The following is an 18,665-nucleotide window of genomic DNA, read 5'->3' on the forward strand; positions in this document are numbered from 1 at the left end:
CATAAGAGCTTGACATATAGAAGTATAAACTATTGTAGTACACTTTAGGACATTTTACCATTTCTACAGCCCATTGTGTATCATTTTCCAAGGGATTACATTTAACATTATGCAAAACATGGCGATCTACAGAGATCCCCCCTGTTCTCTATTTTGACTTTTTTTTTATGGAGTTCTATCAGTGAGTGGTTTAGTTCAGATTCCTGAAGAACTTGGGAGTTAAATAGCATTTATTGGGTTTATATGATGTTTGAATAATTTAACTAAGAGATTTTATGATTTTGTAGATCCTTCATTTATGTAATTGCTCTGTTATTCCAAGTGGATACCAAGACAGTGACTAGAGAAGTGACTATTCATCATCATAGATAAGAAGACGGAAGCCCAGACATTGGGAAATTTTCAGGATTCTCCAGGCATTGGCAGGCTCAGACTGCCAACTCTACTCTGCTTTGGTCTTGCCTTATCAGGAATTTTCTTTTCTTTCCTTCACTTTCTACCTCCCTGTCCCTTCTCTGTCATCCTTCAGGGTCCAGATTGGAAAAATGACAGAGGCCAAGATTAGGTTCTTCCACCTAACTTCTTTGTCTAAAATAGTAGACTTGTAGTGTATGATAATCCATTTTGTTAGCACATTAATTAATGGAGAGTTATATTAGTGAATTCATTTGTTGGGATTATTTAACTGCCTGGTTTGTTAAGCATCTGCCACATGGGCAGGTACTGTGAATGGTAGATGTTTTCCAGAAGTACTTTCAGTGTTTAGAACAACTCTGCAACCGTAGGTATATTGGTTCAGGTTTCCTGTTGTGGAAATAAGATTCAGGTTAAGTAATTGGTACAAAATCACATAAATGACCTAAGCAGGATTCTATGTGGGATAACTGGTCCTCAAACCTGATGCAGTTTTCCATTATACCACATAACTTCTTATTAAAGACAGTATAAGATGGATGAAATCACAAATTTGTAATAATGTAGCAAGAATTAGGTAATTTCTAGGTGGTAATTTTAATAGCTATTTTATATTAACTGTGTTTATTAAGGTGTAACATACCTACAGAGAAGTACATGCACATAAAAGTACCTGCAGATGAATTTTCAGAGTGAATGCCCCTGAGTAACCAGAATCCATGTCAGGAAACAGAACACCATACCATGAGAGCCCCTGCTCTTGCAAAGCCTTCTCCTCATTACCCACTCTCAAGGTAAACAGTATCCTGATGTCCATCACCCAAGGGTGGTTTTTGCCTATGTTTGAACATTGCATACATAGAATTACCTGATAAGTGCTTCTTTGGGCCCTCTTTAGTTCAGCATTGTATTTGTGTGATTCAGCTGTGCCCTTGCTTGTGGTTTTTGTCCATTTGTTCTTAATCACTGTATAGAATTCCATTGTGTCAACACAATACCATGTATTCATCCATCCTACTGTTCATGGACATTTGGATTGCTTCTGACTTTTGGCTATTATGAACGTTACTGCTGTGGACATTCTTATAAAAACATACTTTAAAGAAAATGCCTTTCCAGCCTCCTGTCCCCATTTTCATGTTACCTTCTACAAGATGTTTTCAGTTTGGGTTTGTAATGCTATGATGTTAGAAAGCTTCTGAAATTATGTTGAGAGGCAGAGGATTCTTCTATCCATTTTCCCAGTCCAGAAGTGTGGAATGCCTGAGAGCTTTTTTTTGGGAATCAGACAAACTCAGGTTTTGTTCTTCCATGTCTTTGTAACCTTGGGATGTTACTGTTACTAATTGGTGTTCGTTACCAGTGATAGCACTAAAACCACTGACATGTATTGAAGGTGCACTATGTGCTAGGCAATTAATCTTAAGCATTTCTCATTCACTTTAACAATCTGTGAAATATTCGTCGTTCCTTTTTGAACTGGTGAGGATGCTTACCCAAGATCACCCTTTACAGTAAGTGAGGAGCTGTCCTGTATAAGCAGTGTAAGGTGGGACCCGATTTCAATTGTCCCCCTCAACTGGAGAAAGCATGGAAGAACAACCCCTATTCTAGGGCCCAGAAGATTTGAATGGTGGGGAGAAGCTTATGTACACATTTAAGAGAGACACCCAGTAACTCCAGAATGTGTTCCTTTCATCTCATATCTATAAATGGCATACACTTTTCATGTGTGCTTTTCCTAACAGCACTGAGGGTCCCATGAGGCATCGTGGCTTCTCTTTGGGCTGTCCTCATGAAAGCATAGTTGGCTTTCTAACTCAGGGCACCCAGGGCTTTGCAACAACACCATTGCCCCCTACTGGTGGCCCCGCCTTACCCCGAACAGTTTATCTTGGATATTGGTGTGCATTCTGACTTCCGGATGTTTCTTGTCTTGATCTCTTCCTCCTTTCCCATCTTCTAAATATAAAATATGTGCCTTATTTAAAAATGCATTTTGGGGGGATGAAAAAACTTATGAGAAAATGAATTCGATATTTTCCCAAGAGTATCACTGTTTGACATTTGTACAGCAGCATATTGGGAACAAATTCATTGAGAATTCTTTCTTGTTTATAATGACTGACTTGGGAGCTGCAGGGTCTCTCCTATAGTAGTAATGGAGCTTGGCAAAGTATGAAAAATTAACATTTCTGCCCTTACACGGATTGCTCTGATGGGGTGTCTTTTCTAAGCTTTGGGGATTGTGGCCCTAGAGGTTCTCTGATCATTTGTCTAATGCCTTTGGGTGCCACATCATGTCACAGTGTGCTGGTCCAGGACTGAATTTTTAAGTTTGCCTCAAGGCCAGGCAGGTCAGGAATTTGTCAGCTGAAGCCAACTGCTGCTTGGGAGAAATTCCCATCTTAATTCATTCTCCTTCCTATCTGGAAATGATGGGTGCAGAGCGAGATTACTTTGGATCCAAGAAGTGCCTGTACTTTTTCAGGCTGATGTAGGTCTGGAATTACCAGCCTCCAATCCTTGGGTTTCTTGGGAAATAGATTCTCTGAAAGAAATCTTTGGAATACTCCTAATTTTTCATGAGTTGTAGCAGTTCAAAAATGTGTTTAATGTAGACTGGTTATAGTACACCTGGGCATTGCCATGGGATGGGTAACTTTTAAACAATTCAAGTATGAATGCTTCCAGGGAGAGTTAGGTTTTTAATATTTAGGTAAACATGAAAATTACCATAATCTCTGTTCTGATTTTTAAATCTCATCAAATTAGCTTTCAAATTTATCTGTCTGACATAGAAATATGCAAGGATAGAGCCAAAGTAATGTGGTAGGGAAATTGCTGCAGTGTGTGTTTATGAGCCCAGTTGTGAAAGTGTTCAGCAGGATAGTTACCTCTGGGAAGCAAACAACATGAAATATCGGGTAGGCATAGAGCTTGTTCCAGAATGAACTTTGAAAGGGAGAGGGGAAAAAAGCAAAGACTCAAAACCCATCTGTTTGGATGGGATTTCCTGGTCCTTTGGGCTAGTCAAGTTTACTAATGACTTTCATTTGTGGAACTTAAAAGCAGAATTCTCATCAGGTGGCATTTTTTAGGCATGCTATTAGTATTTGCTAAAATGCAATTCTGTTATTATTCAACTGCTTAAAATCTTTCAGGGAGTTTATCTACCTCATCACAGCATGAAAGGCCTTTTTTTCTTGCTATACTCCAACACCCTCACTGGAGCCATTAGAAATCCATGGAACACCTTGATAGTTTAATAAAGCTTTTTGTACTTTCCACAAGGTTCTTATGTTTGTAGCATGAATGAACTTGGGAACCATTGAATTTATCAGCCAGAAAGTCTGTGGGTTATTCAGCTGAACTTGTGTTTTTGAAGAATACAAGGCCTAGAGAGAAATAGTTTTTTATACAAGGTTACTGAGACCTCTACATAAAGCATATAATGGTGTTGGTGACATAGTTAGACTGATAATAGCTTCTACTTACTGATTGCTTACCTACGTAAGAGGAATTTTATGGAGTTCTTACATATGTTTCAATCAATTCTTGTAATAATATTCGTTGTAAAATAGGGAATTGAGGTTCACAGAAGGTAAACTTTGTTTAAGATTTCAAATTAGTTTTATTTCTTCTTCATTAAGCAGACCCTGGTTTTCTTTCATTGACTTGGTACTTTTTAAAAAGTTACTTTATGAATCAGTGAGGTGGCCAGTGGAGTATGACAAGAAAGTCTTTGTGCTTATTTCTAGAAGTTTCATGTAGTAATATCACCTTGCAAAGTGCTTTCACTTATAGGCTTTCTGTGTCATTTTTCTTCTCAGGCTTCTGGATTGTTTGATGATCTGTATTGGAACCCTGCCTGCCTACCAGCCCTTTCAGCACCACTGTACCTAGTTGATATCCAGGCAGCTCAGGGGCTCCCTCTACTGGTAGTTAACCCATGACTTTGTTACTTCATTGAAGTAACACTGAACAAATACAGGGTGATTTAAGAATAAAGGCGTAACCAGACATGGTCTTTGTGGTAAAAGAGATGGTAAGACTTATGTGCCTATCCTGAAATGCAAGGTGGTAATCAATGTGTACCAGTAAAAGAGAACAAAGAAAATTCCATTACTGTTAGAGACTGGAGAGCTTAATTACAGCCGGAGAATTAGGGAAGGCTCCATCAAAGAGTTGACATTTATCTGGATCTGAAAGGAGAGTGAGATTTGGTTTTGTGGAGATCCCGGAAAGGAGCAGAAGGAGGTTGAGCATGCATGCTGGAGGGGACAGAGCTGGCAGAGGCATCTAAAGCGAAGTCAGAAAAACATCAGTTTATCTGCCACCACACTGCAGCTCTCCCGGGCTAAACCTTTTCTGGAGGGCTGTGCTAGCAGTACTCTGGTTCTCTCCCTGCCTGCCCTGTCTGTTTTAAACTCACCCACTGTAGCAGTGACCTTCAGAGGCTCTCTTCTGTTGATTTGATGTCATGGAGATTATCTGTGGTTTAGAGCTGAGAAATAGGTCCTTTTATGGAAGCATGTAACCACCTTTGTCTACTGATTAACTGGAATGAAAGTGCCTTTGACTCTTTAGACAACTGACTATGTAGAAGTGTGCATGGTGCATTTGAGGTTTCAAGCAAGGGGCATGCTGACTGTGGGCAGCATATTGGTCAGGCTGGCTGTGATGCGTTCCCTGACTCACCATGTGCAAGGTTTGTAATTCTCCACTTGGTTAAGGTTGCAGACATTCTCATTTAAAAGATCAATGTAGATAGTCTGTAAGGAATGTTTGGGGTAACTTGTCATATATTCCTATTCTTCAGTAATTTTGATCCTTGATATACAGTGACACTACAAATATTTAAACAGAAGTTGTAGCTACAATTCTTCTTTCATCAACTTCTTTGGATTTTATTAGCTTTATTTTTGAGATGTTGCTATTACAGTTTGGAGGAGAGACAGGTTTTGAGATGAGAGGACATTGATTTTAGTTTTAGCTTTATGCTGTTGGCAGTGTAAGTGGGCACGGGATTTAAATTTTGTTTCTCTGTTTTATTGTCTGTGAAGTAAATATTCTAGTTCTTTTATTTGTAAGGTAGTTGCCGGAATCAAATTTGGTTTTGTATCTGCAGGTGCTGTATCCAAAACTCTCTGTAATTTCTGGCTGCCACTTTGTACAGTTTCTAGTCAGATGTGCTAGAGTCCAGTAATATCTAGGAATACTTCAGGGATTTGTGGAGACCTCATCAGTGACTTTGAAACTCAGGCCCTGCTTTGATTTTAGTGACTATTGCTGCATGTACTTTCTTATTTTAGTTGCAAACACATCTTTGCTCTCTTCTAATGTCACCCACCCTCACATGTGCTGGAGGCCAAAGATGTACAACCTACCTCCCCTTGGCCCTTCATGCTGCCCTGCCTGTGAACAGCAGTCACACCCTTCTCCTCAGTTGTGTGCTTGTGACCACCTTGATGGTGCTGACTTCCATTCAGGAGTTCATCCGTGGAGGAGCTCCTTCTTAGTACAGATTTCATTTAGTTTGATATTTATTCAGTGCCTCTTGTGTTGGGCAGGGTATCAAAAACTGGGCAAGAAATTCTTACCTTGCAGAGAAAAGACAGAAACCTGTGGTTAGCCTGTGTCAGGATGCATTTTGTGACAGAAGAACAGGTACACTACTGCTGGGACTGGTGGGGAAGGTAGCAGTGTTGTGTGTGAGCTGTTCTGATGTGCCTCCTCCTCCCATGTCTTCCTCTGTTCTCTAATCACTGTTCCATCTAAGGGGAATGGAACTAGCTAGACAGTAGGTAATTGTGTACTATGGACTTCAGAGAAGGTCCTCCATCAGCTAGTCTGCGTAAAGAGGCCTGGTATCTGATTTTCAGTTTGGAAGTTGAAGTCACCACACCAGAACAGGGGAGCATAAAATGGCATGGTAATTGTCAGCGAAATATTGGCCAGTTTTTTTTTGCAGGAAGGGGAGCAGTTATGGGATCCACACCAAAAGTTGAGTCTTGGTGACCAGTGACCAGATGCCAGCCTTGGCTCTTTCTGCAGCCTGTTGCTCAGCCAGTCCTGTTCATCTTACCCTGGGCCCACTGGGGTTTTTCTTGTGTCTCACAAAATGGACTGGTATTCACAGGGCACCCATTATGTGTCACACACCACCCTAGGGATCTGCACGGGGCTAGGGAAGAGGGTTATAAACACCCTACTCCCCAGGAACTCCTCTCGCTGGGAAGAACACAAACACTTGAGTCATGGAATTGACAACTCCAGAGAGACCAGGGGTGGGAACCAGAGGAAGACTGAGGCCTGAAAGGTTAAGGAACTCTGTCCAGGCACTTCAGCAAATTGTTCCTTCTGTGAAACCCCAGTGACTCTATTTCTATCCTGCAAAAAAGGCTCTTGCTGCAAGGTCTTCCTCCTGTCATCTGCCTTCTGACCTTCTTCTGATCCAGCCCTGGGCATAGAGCAGTGTAAGGAAAACAGGTCACCCTTACCCTCAGGAACTCATGCCCTGTACATTCAGCCATAGATAAGTAGATCTGGTAGAATGGCTCATTTGGGGAAGTGCTGGGGCCAGAATGGCTTTCAGCAGGACCATCAGGAAGTCAGGTCCCTCTGAGCAGGTGCCATTGAAAGACAGAACTGACAGGATCTGGGTAGGATGAAGCCCACAGTGCTCAAGTTAAGAGAGGAGGAGATGTGACTAGGAGCACCACAGGTCAAATTGAATTGTTCTGAAAGCTTCTGCCCCTGATGCAAGGTTAAGGCTTGTGCGTTTCCAGTGCAGATTCATTTGCTGAGACTGAAGGAAGCTGGTGCCCAGTGCAAGGTTGTTATTGAGACATGGTGACAGGAAGCATCTCATGTGACCAGAACACAAGTATGAAAGGCAGTGATTAAACCAGGCCACCAGACTCTTCTGCCTTATTGTCTCAGGCATCACTGAAGAAAACCACACTGCTCCTCACTCCTTTGCTCCCTAGTTACCTTCAAAACACTTGGGATGACCAAAAAACCAAAAGCCAAATGCTTCCTCTGATATGTGGATGCTAATTCACAATGGGGGTGGCTAGGAAAGAATAGAATTACTTTAGATTAGGTAGAAGGGAGTGAAGGGAGTGGAGGGGATATGGGGTAGGAAGGATAGTAGAATGAATCAGATATTATTTCCCCACGTACATATATAATTACATGACCAGTGGTGTTCTATATCATGTATAACCAGAAGAATGAGAAATTATATTCCATTATATATGATGCATCAAAGTGCATTCTACTGTCATATATAACCAGTTAAAACAAATTTAAAAAAATAAAACACTTCGGGGATGATTTGCCAGTGATGTCCCTGACATGGACCTGGAAGGGTAATATGACTAGTGTGCTGAACTGGGCACACCTGGGTCTCTATTTCGAGAGAGAAATCTTGGCAGAAAAACCTGCAAGTAAGTCTTCTCCTCTTTTCTCATTCAGACAGCCTACTTGAGGATACCATCCCCAAGGACTCGTATCTCATCCCAAGAAACATCATGGCTGAGCCAGACTACATAGAAGATGACAATCCGGAACTCATCAGGCCCCAGAAATTGATCAATCCTGTCAAAACATCCCGAAACCATCAAGATCTTCACAGAGAACTCCTTATGAATCAAAAAAGGTGCTGTAGTTTCTGGAGCATGGCTTCTATAAAGGATTTTAAGATAACCAGATTTAACAGTGATTGTTTTTACAGAGGCTTTGAACAGTTTTTGTTTCTTGACTATACTTAAGGTTTCACTATTCCTTTTCTCACCTTCAAGCTAGGTCATCCCTCCCTGAAGTGAAGTCCCTGCTGCAGCTCAGTGTTCTTCCCTTCTAAAATGCACACACATTCTTAAACTTTGGTGCAAGAGGCTGGGGCAAAGATATAAGAGAGGGACCCAAGTAAAAAAGAAATACGTTTTTTTTTTTAATTCGAAATCTCTGGATTTCCCCCTCACTTTTGGGGAAGGGTAGGAATCAAATGTAAATCCTGTCTGCATTAGCAATTTGTAAGGGAGAAGTCTCTAGAGCCATATTAGAGTGAATAGATTGGAATGTTTTTCCTTATGTTTTTGTTGGTTTGTTTTTAAGTAGTATTTTAAATTATTATCATCATTATTTACTAAATTTTTAGAAGGGAGCAAAGTGTTTACCCTCTGTCTTTGTTCATAACCCATTTGCTAGTCCCATCTGTGCCATTAATTCTTTGGATGTTGGCCTGGTATCCTCTGCTCTTTGAGTGATATTGTTGGACAGGCCAGTATATCAGGAGAGCTAAAGATGCAGTCTACTCTAAATTTTTTATAAAAACTACTAAGCTTCAATTAGAACTGTTCTCAGATCTTGTAGAACTGTAGATCACTCATCTACTTCCTGTGGTAATCCCTGGTGACAAGATCTATCGATGAATGGAAAGAAAGGCAGGCCACTCTAAGCAGTGGGGTAATTTTTTTGTAGCTAAATTTGTTTCTCTGCAGAGCAAGGTGAGGGCCAAATAAACTCGTTTGTGTTGATCTCTGTTGACTCCCTCTCATTTCCTCTTCCATTTTTCTAATTTATATTTTTACTATGTTTATTTCTACAGACTGCCTTACATTCTATTTTTATTTAATGTAAATTTTAAAAAGCACAAGCGTTGGGGGCATTTTTATGGCATTTCTTCCGAGTTCACTCCTTCCTACCAGAACTAATGACTTCTGTCCCTGGATATCTTTCTGGTTGTCTTTCTAGACATCTTTCTCCCCCTGGATTGTGGGATTGTGACTCCTTTTGTCTCTGGCATATGCTAGGGTGCTATTAGATTAAAGTTTATTAAATTGAACACAAGCTTGATCATTTTTAGTAGTGCTTAGCTTCTGTTTGCCTGTCTTTCCTACACAATCAAAATGGAAAATGTGAATTTGGTTCTCTTATGCCCAGAGCAAAACAGGACTATATACATTTTTAAATAAACCCCAGAATTTGGAAGCAGGCCTGCTTGGGAAATTCTGTCTGTATTTTATTGGAAGATCATCAGGTTAGTGGACTTCAAAACAGTAGCATTTGTCACCTACTGGTTTTCTGATTGTCTACCTCTAGGGCTTACATTCCCTTATCTGTAAAATGAGGGTGGGCTTAGTTGATCTCTTAAGAAAGATATTAGCTCAAATTGTTTTGTTTTATTTTCCTGTGAAATCTGTAAAAAGGCTTCAAGTCAGAATAAAGGAAAAAGTTAATCAAATTTTACAAAATTATGTTCTCTGGATTATAGGTTACAAATTACTGTGCAAAAATATAATTAGCCTGATACACATTGCTGCAGAACATATGGATTTAAGCAGTTGAGTCTGTTTATAAATTTTCTAGAAAAGGGACCTCCTTTCTGTCTGTCTTTCTCTGGACCATTCTTTCTTTCCTTGTTTACACAGCTGACTCTTTTTTTTTTTTTTTTTTTCACAGATGACTCTTTAGGCAGGCCTAATGCAACTAATTTGGAAGAATGATAACTTTCCCTCTAGCACTGTCATGTAGCAAGGACATTTGAGGTTAGAGGTCATGAATCCTGAGGGTTCACCATTGATCTTAATGTACTTTATGATCTTGGTCAAGAAACTCCTCTTGGTATCTTTTTCTTCATCTAAAAGGGGGGAATAATAATATGTTTCTTTAAAAAATTAAATAGCATGTATTTAAAATGCACGGCATAGAATTTGTCAGCTCATACCATCCATCTTCCACTCCCCATGTGATATACTGGGAAATTCTATTGCTTTTCCCACTTTTCTTGAAAGATTCCAATCTGATGGAAAGTACTTAAAAGAAAAAAAAGACGGATTTCAAAGTCAAAAAAGATAAATATATCTCATCATATGTTGAAGACATAAACAGATTTCTCAAGGTAAAATCTTAGTTTAGTAGAGTCTTTTTTAGAAACATAGTTGGTTTTAGGCTGAAAACTTCTCAAGCTTAGAGGAAAACTTTCCTTTTATTTATCTTCCATTTCATGAACCCTTTAGAGACTGTGGGGTTTTTATTTCTATTTTAGTACCAAATAATAGGAAGCATCACATCAATAATTACTACCAGGCTTGATTACTGGTTTGTAGTATAATGAAAGCCTGTTTTCTTTTCTACATTTGATAAAGGGCCTTCCTTTGTTTTGTCTTACTCAGTGATCTTTCCAGTAAACCAGTGTGGTCCCTTGCAATTGTCCCACTTTGACATGTTAGAGAGAACTGTTACTTGTTGAAGAATCTCTCAAGATCATGCAAGATTTTTTAGAATAAAGAAGGATAGAAATAAGCATAGAATTTATGGCAGTCTATAGAGATAAGTATAGTAATTATATAAACTAGAGAAAGGGATGAGGAAATGAGAAGACGGAAGAATGAGATCAGCACAAAACAAGCTTTATCTGGAGAATTGACCTTTGCTCAACATAGCTACAAATTTGGCTCAAAGCTCTGCAGCAGTTAGTTCAAATTATTTTGCAATTCGCTTTTTAGAGATTATAAGATAAAAGCAGTTACTACTTAGGAGAATAAGTATTCATCAATCTTCTAGCTCTGAACCCACACTCCTCTATTTATCATCTTTTAGACCTGGCTCAGCCTCTAGTAACAGTATAAATTTCCACCTGGTCACAATCTGCTTGTAGATCTGATGGTTATAACCCTTTGTCAGGTTCTTGGGTTCTGTAGGCCTTCATTCAGTGGCACAAAAAGACATATTTCAAAAGGCATTATAAAGCATTATATTTTTTGTAGTTGAAAGGTCAATATTGGAAACATCTTTAAAAAATAAGATAATTTCTAACATAATTTAAGAGATTCAGGCCTCTATAAAGAATAACTTTTGGATAAATAAACCAGTTAAGTTAAACATGTCCCTAAAATGGTCTTTGGATTGTACATTTCTAAATCAGTGCTTTCTAGCTTCCTGAATTTTCAGCTGATCTTTTGAAATGCTTTACTAGACAAATAGTTTCTCAGTGAATATTTTGCCACTGTACAGCATGGAAAAAGAGGAGGTTGTAGCAGTAACAGATAAAAGTATTTATATTTTAATCTATGCAGGTAAAAATGGCTAAGCCAAGAATGTAGATGAGGCAGGTCAAACAGTTCCAAAATTAATTATCAGGACTGAAATCCAAATGTGACCATCCCTTTTACCAAAACCCAAAAACAATTAGACCAGGAGAGGTTTGGCTGGTGGGTGCAGGCAAGTGTGCTTCTGATGGTTTGCCTCCCAGATCCCACTCTGGCTGGTGATGTGTCCCTAGTGAGGAGTGACTTCATTTATATGCCTGCAGGCATGCTTGGGTTTGAGGTGGAGGTACAGTGCATATGGGTTTTTCCAGTTTGCCTCTGAATACTTAGGGTGTCTGTGCTGAGGTGAAGAGTGAGGAAGAGAGCCTTGTGGTTGTACAGGTGTGGAAAGCGTGGGGGCACACTGTTAGTTATCTCTGGGTCCAGGAATGGGTAAGACTTGATGGGGACAGGCTGTACCTTGTGTAATTTTCAGGGACACCATTGCATAGAATACAGTGCAGATGGTGTTCCAATGATTTGTTTAATGGGACAAGTTTGAGGTGTGCTTTCACTTTTTATTTTATGGGTATGGATATGCTGCCCAACTATTTTTTGGAAAAGATACAAAGAGCACCTGTTAATTTCACAATTTTTAAAATTGACTTTGCCTACTGTGATAGTCACAACTAGCTCCATGACCAGGAAATTGGTCTTGGGTAGTATGAAGCCACTAGCCCTTGACCACCTGTCACTCATGAAGGGATTGTAAGTACTTGTTATGTATATGTCAGAATTGGTTAAAGAGAATTAAGCATTCTCATGCAAGGGGTAGTATTGTTATTTACAAAATTTGGAGGTACTCATTTCTGACCCTCCACACTGTCTCTGCAGTTTGATCCACTTAGACTTAAGAGAAGCACAACAGGCAGTGCTTAACTTCTCCCATTTGGTTAAATGATCCACTATGATAAAGTACTAACTGAAGGTCTATGACTTCTTGAATGTTACAAGTACAGAATATTTATTACATGAGCACCACTTGCCTGAATTGTCTGTTACTAAATATTTTATCTTACTGTCACCATTATGTAAAATCTTTTAGTAGAAAATGAATACTGTAGAATAGTTAAACCCATTTATAAGTTGCAGTGGAATATCATCTTAATGTGTTATATATCAAAGTTCATTCAGTGGGTTTTGCATAATCCAGAAGAATGTAACAATAATTGAAGTGAATTTTGCTAGTGGAATACAGGGAAAGAAAAATCTTTGAAGTTTAAATTATTCAGATAACTAAATTCTTAATCCTAAAATTTAATTCTCTTAATTCTGTGGTGTCAAATCAAGACTTTCTATTATTAGTCATGAAAATAAGAAGCCGCTTAGTCTTTTTTCAGATTATTTTTAAAAACATTTTCTAGTGGCTAATGACTCTTCTAACTGAACAGCTAGAGTACTTATAAGCAACCTTTATTGTATGGCAATTAAAGATTTAATTTCCAGAATATTCTGTCTGTATTTTTGTACTTTTGTATAGTCTTCATAACTATGAAGCAAACTATAATTAAATCAGAAAAGTGACCTGCCTCTTTGTTTCATTGGATATTTGACAGAATTTATTTTTTTAATCCAAAGTTCTGCTAATATTTGAAATTTGAGAAAGTAGGACATATATATTATTTTGATTTGTGTCCTTATAATCAGAGACAGATTATACTAATCTTTACTCTGTAAACAACTACCCTGAGAAATTTTATTGAGATTTTTAAAAAATCAAGGTAGAAAATATGCCAGAATTTTAAAAAATTCTAGATTACTGAGGAAGTGTAAAACCATGTGATCTTGCGACCTTGACAGGGGCTAAGAAAGGTATGCTCTTGACTTTCTTATAACTAGAGCACTCATTTTGGAAACTTTTACTTGATTTACCTTTTGTTCAACTGACTCCTATGTAAGTTGACTGGAGTAGTTCAGAGAACCACTGTCTGGACTGATGTCCTGGCTCCAGATCAGCACTGAGCAGCAGGGACGGCAGTGGTGGGCAAGTGCAGCACCTCTGTGAGCCCAGGCTGAGTCTGCAGTCAGCCCAGCATGAGCCTCTCTTGAGTCAGGTGTACACCTGTGCAGCACGAGTGTGGCCATAAGCCATTACTGACCCTGTGCAGTCTGAAATCATCAGTGTGTTTCCTGTTCTGTGGTTTATTTGGTTTTTATTTAAATGCTCTTAATAAATTTTAACATCGAATTGAGCTGGTAGGTCTGGCCAAAGTAAAGAACTAGGGGAGACAAAAAGCTAGAGGTAGGTGGACTTATCCAGCATCCTGGAAAGCTTGGCTGGAGAAATCAAGGAAATGGCAAAGGACATAGAGAAAAGGTGACTCTAAGCTGGCATCAAATATAGACAGAAGTCCTACCTGAGGAAAAGCCATTGTGTCTTTCCTTTGACCTGTCTCAAACATTTCAGATGGAGGGTTGCAAGTGAATGGCCTGTTTTGGTTTTATTTCTCCCCATTTAAAGAAATGTCCACCTAATTTGTCTCTCAGAAGAGTAGAGTTTCCTTGAAGTCTGACCTCCATGCATTATAAATAAACTACGTATCTGAGGTGGCATAGGTGGAAAGAACAGTGACTGGCAGTTAGGAAATGATTGCTGTACTTTGCCAAAGGGCAAAATCCCTTTGGATTGATGTAACTTTGGTCACAGAAACCATTTCTCTTTCAGATTTCAAAATGGAGGATGGGAATAGATTTCCAGGGTGGAAAAAGGGTCTAAATTTCTGTGCCAACCAGTCCCTGGACTGCATTTGTGCATGAGATCAGAGGCTACATCTTGGGAATTCTATCCCAGTGCTCCAGCTGGAGCCTCCTTGAGTCCTGGGCATTTACCTCTCTGTGGTGGGTACATGTCATACCCATTGCATGAGGTGCTTCCCCACTAATCCCCATCTCCACAGCCCTGCTTTGCATAGCCTAGTATCTTGTACATAGTAAGTGCTGAATTCATTTTTATTGAATAAGGATTTTACAAACTCTTTGGAAGATGTTCTTGCTCTTCTTCCTTGGTGGTGAGTTTCTGAGAACCCCCATTAACTGCTTAGCTTAGGAGTAAGTATCACAGGCGTGCTAATTCTGCAGACCTCTTTTCTGTGACTGATACCTTCAATTACATTTTTATTCATGGTTAACATTTTTCATTTTTGTTAATGCTTTTTTTTTTGTAGGGGTCTTGCCCCTCAGAATAAACCAGAATTGCAGAAGGTGATGGAAAAGAGAAAACGAGACCAAGTAATAAAGCAGAAGGAAGAAGAAGCACAAAAGAAGAAATCCGACCTGGAAATAGAACTTTTAAAACGGCAGCAGAAGTTGGAGCAGGTAAGAGTGACTGGGGGAAAGCTTTCTCATTTCTGAGAAATAAGGATGTCGGAGCAAGCAGAATCTCCCAGATGTAAGAGATATAAACATTTTTACCCTGAAAGAAAAGTAAGAAACAAAATGTCAGCATATGGTGTATATTAAGCTTGAGGCAGAGACAGGAGTTCTATTGAAGACCTAAAGGAAAAACTCAAGGCAAAGACAAATCAGAGAAATATCACTGAATTCACAGAGTGCTGGAGTAATTTAATTCAGTTCAGCCTCACTTTGGACTCTAGGGCAACTGTGTGTTCTTCTTGGGATTTTGTTTTCTTAGCTTTGACTGTTTTATTCTTGTCTTCTCTTGGCTATCGTTGGTGGTAACAACCAATTGGGTGCTGTCACTGTGCAAAATCAGTTCTTCCTTCCTCCATCCCTCCCTTCCTTTCCTTCTTTCTTTCTATTGAGGGACCAAGAGAGAATTCCTTCCATTGGAATGAGGAGGAGTGCCTTGAAAAGCCTCTCAGTTTGTAAATAAATTTTCTGGTTTTGAATTTCATTTAGCTTGAACTTGAGAAGCAGAAATTGCAAGAAGAGCAAGAAAATGCCCCGGAGTTTGTGAAGGTGAAAGGCAATCTCAGGAGAACAGGCCAAGAGGTGGCCCAAGCCCAGGAGTCCTAGGCTGAGGCTGTCTGGAGACCTGGCGCATCCTGCCATCACCGCAAGAGTTGTCTAGGTGCCTCCTCTGCACTTGTCTCAGGGCCAAAGCCCCTGGAGAGAATTCCAGCCAGCCAAGAATCTTGACTATGTCATGGATTTGGTTTGATTTTCCTACAGTCTGGGTGGATAAATTATCTATGACAGTTGTAGTTCCCATTCGCCAAATGAAGGACATTGAGCACGTAAGTTGGAATAGTGGACCTGTGTTCAGAGACTTAAAGCAAAAAGAAAAAGGAAGAGGACACTGGAAAAAATTCTTGAGAGCTGCACTACTTGGTTTTTCTTCCAGTACAAGTTGAGTAGGGCAGAGCTTATTTTCTTTGAAGAGCTAAAGAAAATGTGTTTATTTCTTCTTTTGGTTATCTATAAGATAATTTAGATTACATAGAAGTGCATTTAATCTGTTACATTGAATATTTGTGAATTCTACTTTGAGAAATCAAAATTTTCTTGTTTAATTTATACTTTCACCCATGTTAGAATTAACAGTGGAGAATGTTAATGTTGAGCACATCTATTACCATTATTGGCACTGAAATTCAGAAATAGATTAAGAAGGTATAAAAGCATGTAAAGATCCATGTTGGTCTGTTTTAATTCCTTTCAGTTCTATATGTAACAGTATGCTTTGTGGTGGCATCCACTTCCCAGAAGGTATATCATGTAAATTCATTTGTTGCTTTGATAACCAGTAGGTTTTCACTTCAGTTTTATTAAATTTCTTGCTGAGATAGTTCTTTTAGGAAAAAAATTTCCTCATTCCTTTGGAAAATGGAAGTAGTCTGTATAACCCTGCTTTAATGTCAAAAGTAGAGGGTACAAAATCTGAATTTCACCTGAGCACAGTGTAGGGGAAGTATGCATCAGGAGCTGTATGGTGAGGTCTTCTTTAGGTATTTTAATGTGAAACAAGTATCGATTGGTCTCAAGGAAGCTTTTTGTTTGTACATTTTGAATATCAGAATCCAAGCTTTGAAAATTTTTTGGTTAATGATTGTGTATTTCTTTACTTTTTTTTTTTCTTATGAAGGAAATCTCACCACTCTCTTCAGTGTGATGCCGTTGGTAAGGATGATGTTGATGACTACTGTATTGCATCTCAGGAGAAGCTGAGGTGCAGGGAGAGGGAACTCAGTTTCCTCATGCTAACTAGCATGCTATTTAGAGACATCAAGGTTGCAAGTAATAGCAAATTCTCATGCAAAGTTGATTTGATACTGCTGACATGGAAGAATCCTTGTGGATTTAGTATGTTCTTCATAGAAATGATTCAGCCAATAATTTCTACATTGAGGGCTCTTTTTACACTTTCTTTATAACTCATAGAAAGCTGGATCCAGAGCTTTAGAATCCTTAACTAGCATAGTAGACTTTAGCTTTCCATGGAGGATGCTTTAGTTTTATTAGTCAACAGGTCCACATTCAATCCCAGTGTGAACAAAGTAAGATTAAATGGATGATACATATGCTGCTAGTTGGAGAAATGTTAGTTGGTTACACCTGAAATGGATTATTTTTCTCATCAGCAAATATTATTGAAATAAAATATGACACGCTAAGGTTGCTCTAAAATTGTTTGCTGTTGAAGATTGGAATGGTGACTATTTTCTTATCATTCTTCCCTTATCATTCTACCACAAGAAAGTGTGGTAAGCGATCATCTTGAAAGAACATTCCTTACTGCATATTGATTCGAGTTCTTCCTCTGTGTTTGTGGATTCATAATGTGATTTGTAAAGTGAAGATTCAGGACTGGCTCCTGTCTGTATCTAATAGGATGTTTGATCTTGAGATCTGTTCCTTGAAGCAGTTTTACCACTTGACAAAAATCTCAAGGGCTGGAACAGTTTCCTTTAGAAGGACCAATTCTGTTCCTAGAACTTCCTTAGAATTCATTCAGTACTGGGGAAAAGTTAATTAAAAAATTATTTTCCTTCTATTTGCACTCAGATCTGCAGAATTGTTTGTAGCTATACTACAAGGTCTGGCCTAAAAAAGACATGTACTTGGTGTGTAGAGTGGTAGGTGCTGCTCAGTAGCACTGTGTGCAGGGAAGGGAAGCTTTGATGTTGTCTGGTAAGCTGGACCTACAAGCCTGCATTTAAAAGGTGGTCAATCTCTCCTGTACCTAACACTGTAAATTGAGGACTTGTGAACATCTGAGCAGTTCTGTGCTTGGAGCCACTTTTTGACAAAAATGGCTCCTTTTTTCCATTCCGTGGTTTTCTTAAAATAGTTCAGTGTTTTATAGTCTCTTAGTAGTAAGGTAGTGTTGCTTTCTAAGCTATAACAGCTGACTTTATTCTTCTACTCTGAAAAATCTTGCCTTGTTTAAGTGTATATAATATATATAAAGGGAGCCTTAATGAATTTGTTTTCATAATTTAATATTTTTTGTATTTGCTCTTGTATAATTGTTTTTAATGGAAAGTATTACAGAATTGAGAGTGGAATTCTTAGAACCAAAGTTATTCTTAATAAAAATCACCACGTGCTTGGACCATGCAGCCGTGTTTGTCTGATCTGTTTAAGGTGGGTGTTCAGAACCAGAGGGGACTGTGTTCAATTCAGAGATCAGGAGGTGGTTCCAGGGTCTACTTTGGTGACCATCCTCTTTGACATCCTTCCCTCCAAAAGTCCTATCATTTTGTGTTTATAGGGGCTGGCATTTTATATATCAAACAAATTCATGCTAAGATGTTAATGGCTCTCTATATACCCTTTGCAGAGAATATATGGTACTAGAGCGGCAGTTGTCACTCCTGCAGGGAAAAGAATTGAGCATTAAAGTTGATTGATAGGACCAATGGAGAAGCATTTTGGGAAGGGCCAGTTTTTATTGCTTGTGAGTGATTGTTTTGAGTGATTCTGAAGTATTTTTTCTTAAACAAATTAAAGTTTTCATCAGAGAAGTTAATTTGGAAGACTGTTCCCATGATTGCATTATCCTCTTGGTTAAAATAGTTTGGAGGCTCAGGTCTCTTTGTTTGATAATTATGCTTTTATTTCTCAATCATAAATTAATTATTCAAGGGGTCAGTTACCTGACTTCTAGTGTCTTTGGACTCGTTTTGTTTGTTTTTTCAAAGTCTACTTCGCAGACTAGAGTTGTTATCTCTGAGGTTATATCACGAGCTCTAA

At 38.8% G+C, this 18,665-nt stretch overlaps 1 protein-coding gene across 3 annotated transcripts in view; it reads left to right on the forward strand.

Annotated features, from left to right (window-relative positions):
• The window catches only part of Fam107b (family with sequence similarity 107 member B), a 204,500-nt gene extending 186,471 nt beyond the window's left edge, over window positions 1–18,029 (forward strand). For 2 of the 3 annotated variants that reach the window (XM_047521684.1, XM_047521686.1), the window contains 3 exons: window positions 7,897–8,080; window positions 14,675–14,825; window positions 15,369–18,029. In XM_047521684.1, coding sequence (XP_047377640.1) covers window positions 7,897–8,080; window positions 14,675–14,825; window positions 15,369–15,485 — 452 coding nt within the window. In that variant the 3' untranslated portion in view covers window positions 15,486–18,029. Of the gene's footprint in view, window positions 1–4,997; window positions 5,126–7,896; window positions 8,081–14,674; window positions 14,826–15,368 lie in introns of those variants that run through there. The other variant, XM_047521685.1, reaches the window with a different exon arrangement.
• The last annotated feature ends 636 nt before the right edge of the window (window positions 18,030–18,665 follow it).

The sequence above is a fragment of the Sciurus carolinensis genome, chromosome 12 (genome assembly GCF_902686445.1).
Source record: "Sciurus carolinensis chromosome 12, mSciCar1.2, whole genome shotgun sequence".
In the NCBI taxonomy this organism is placed as follows: Eukaryota; Metazoa; Chordata; class Mammalia; order Rodentia; family Sciuridae; genus Sciurus; species Sciurus carolinensis.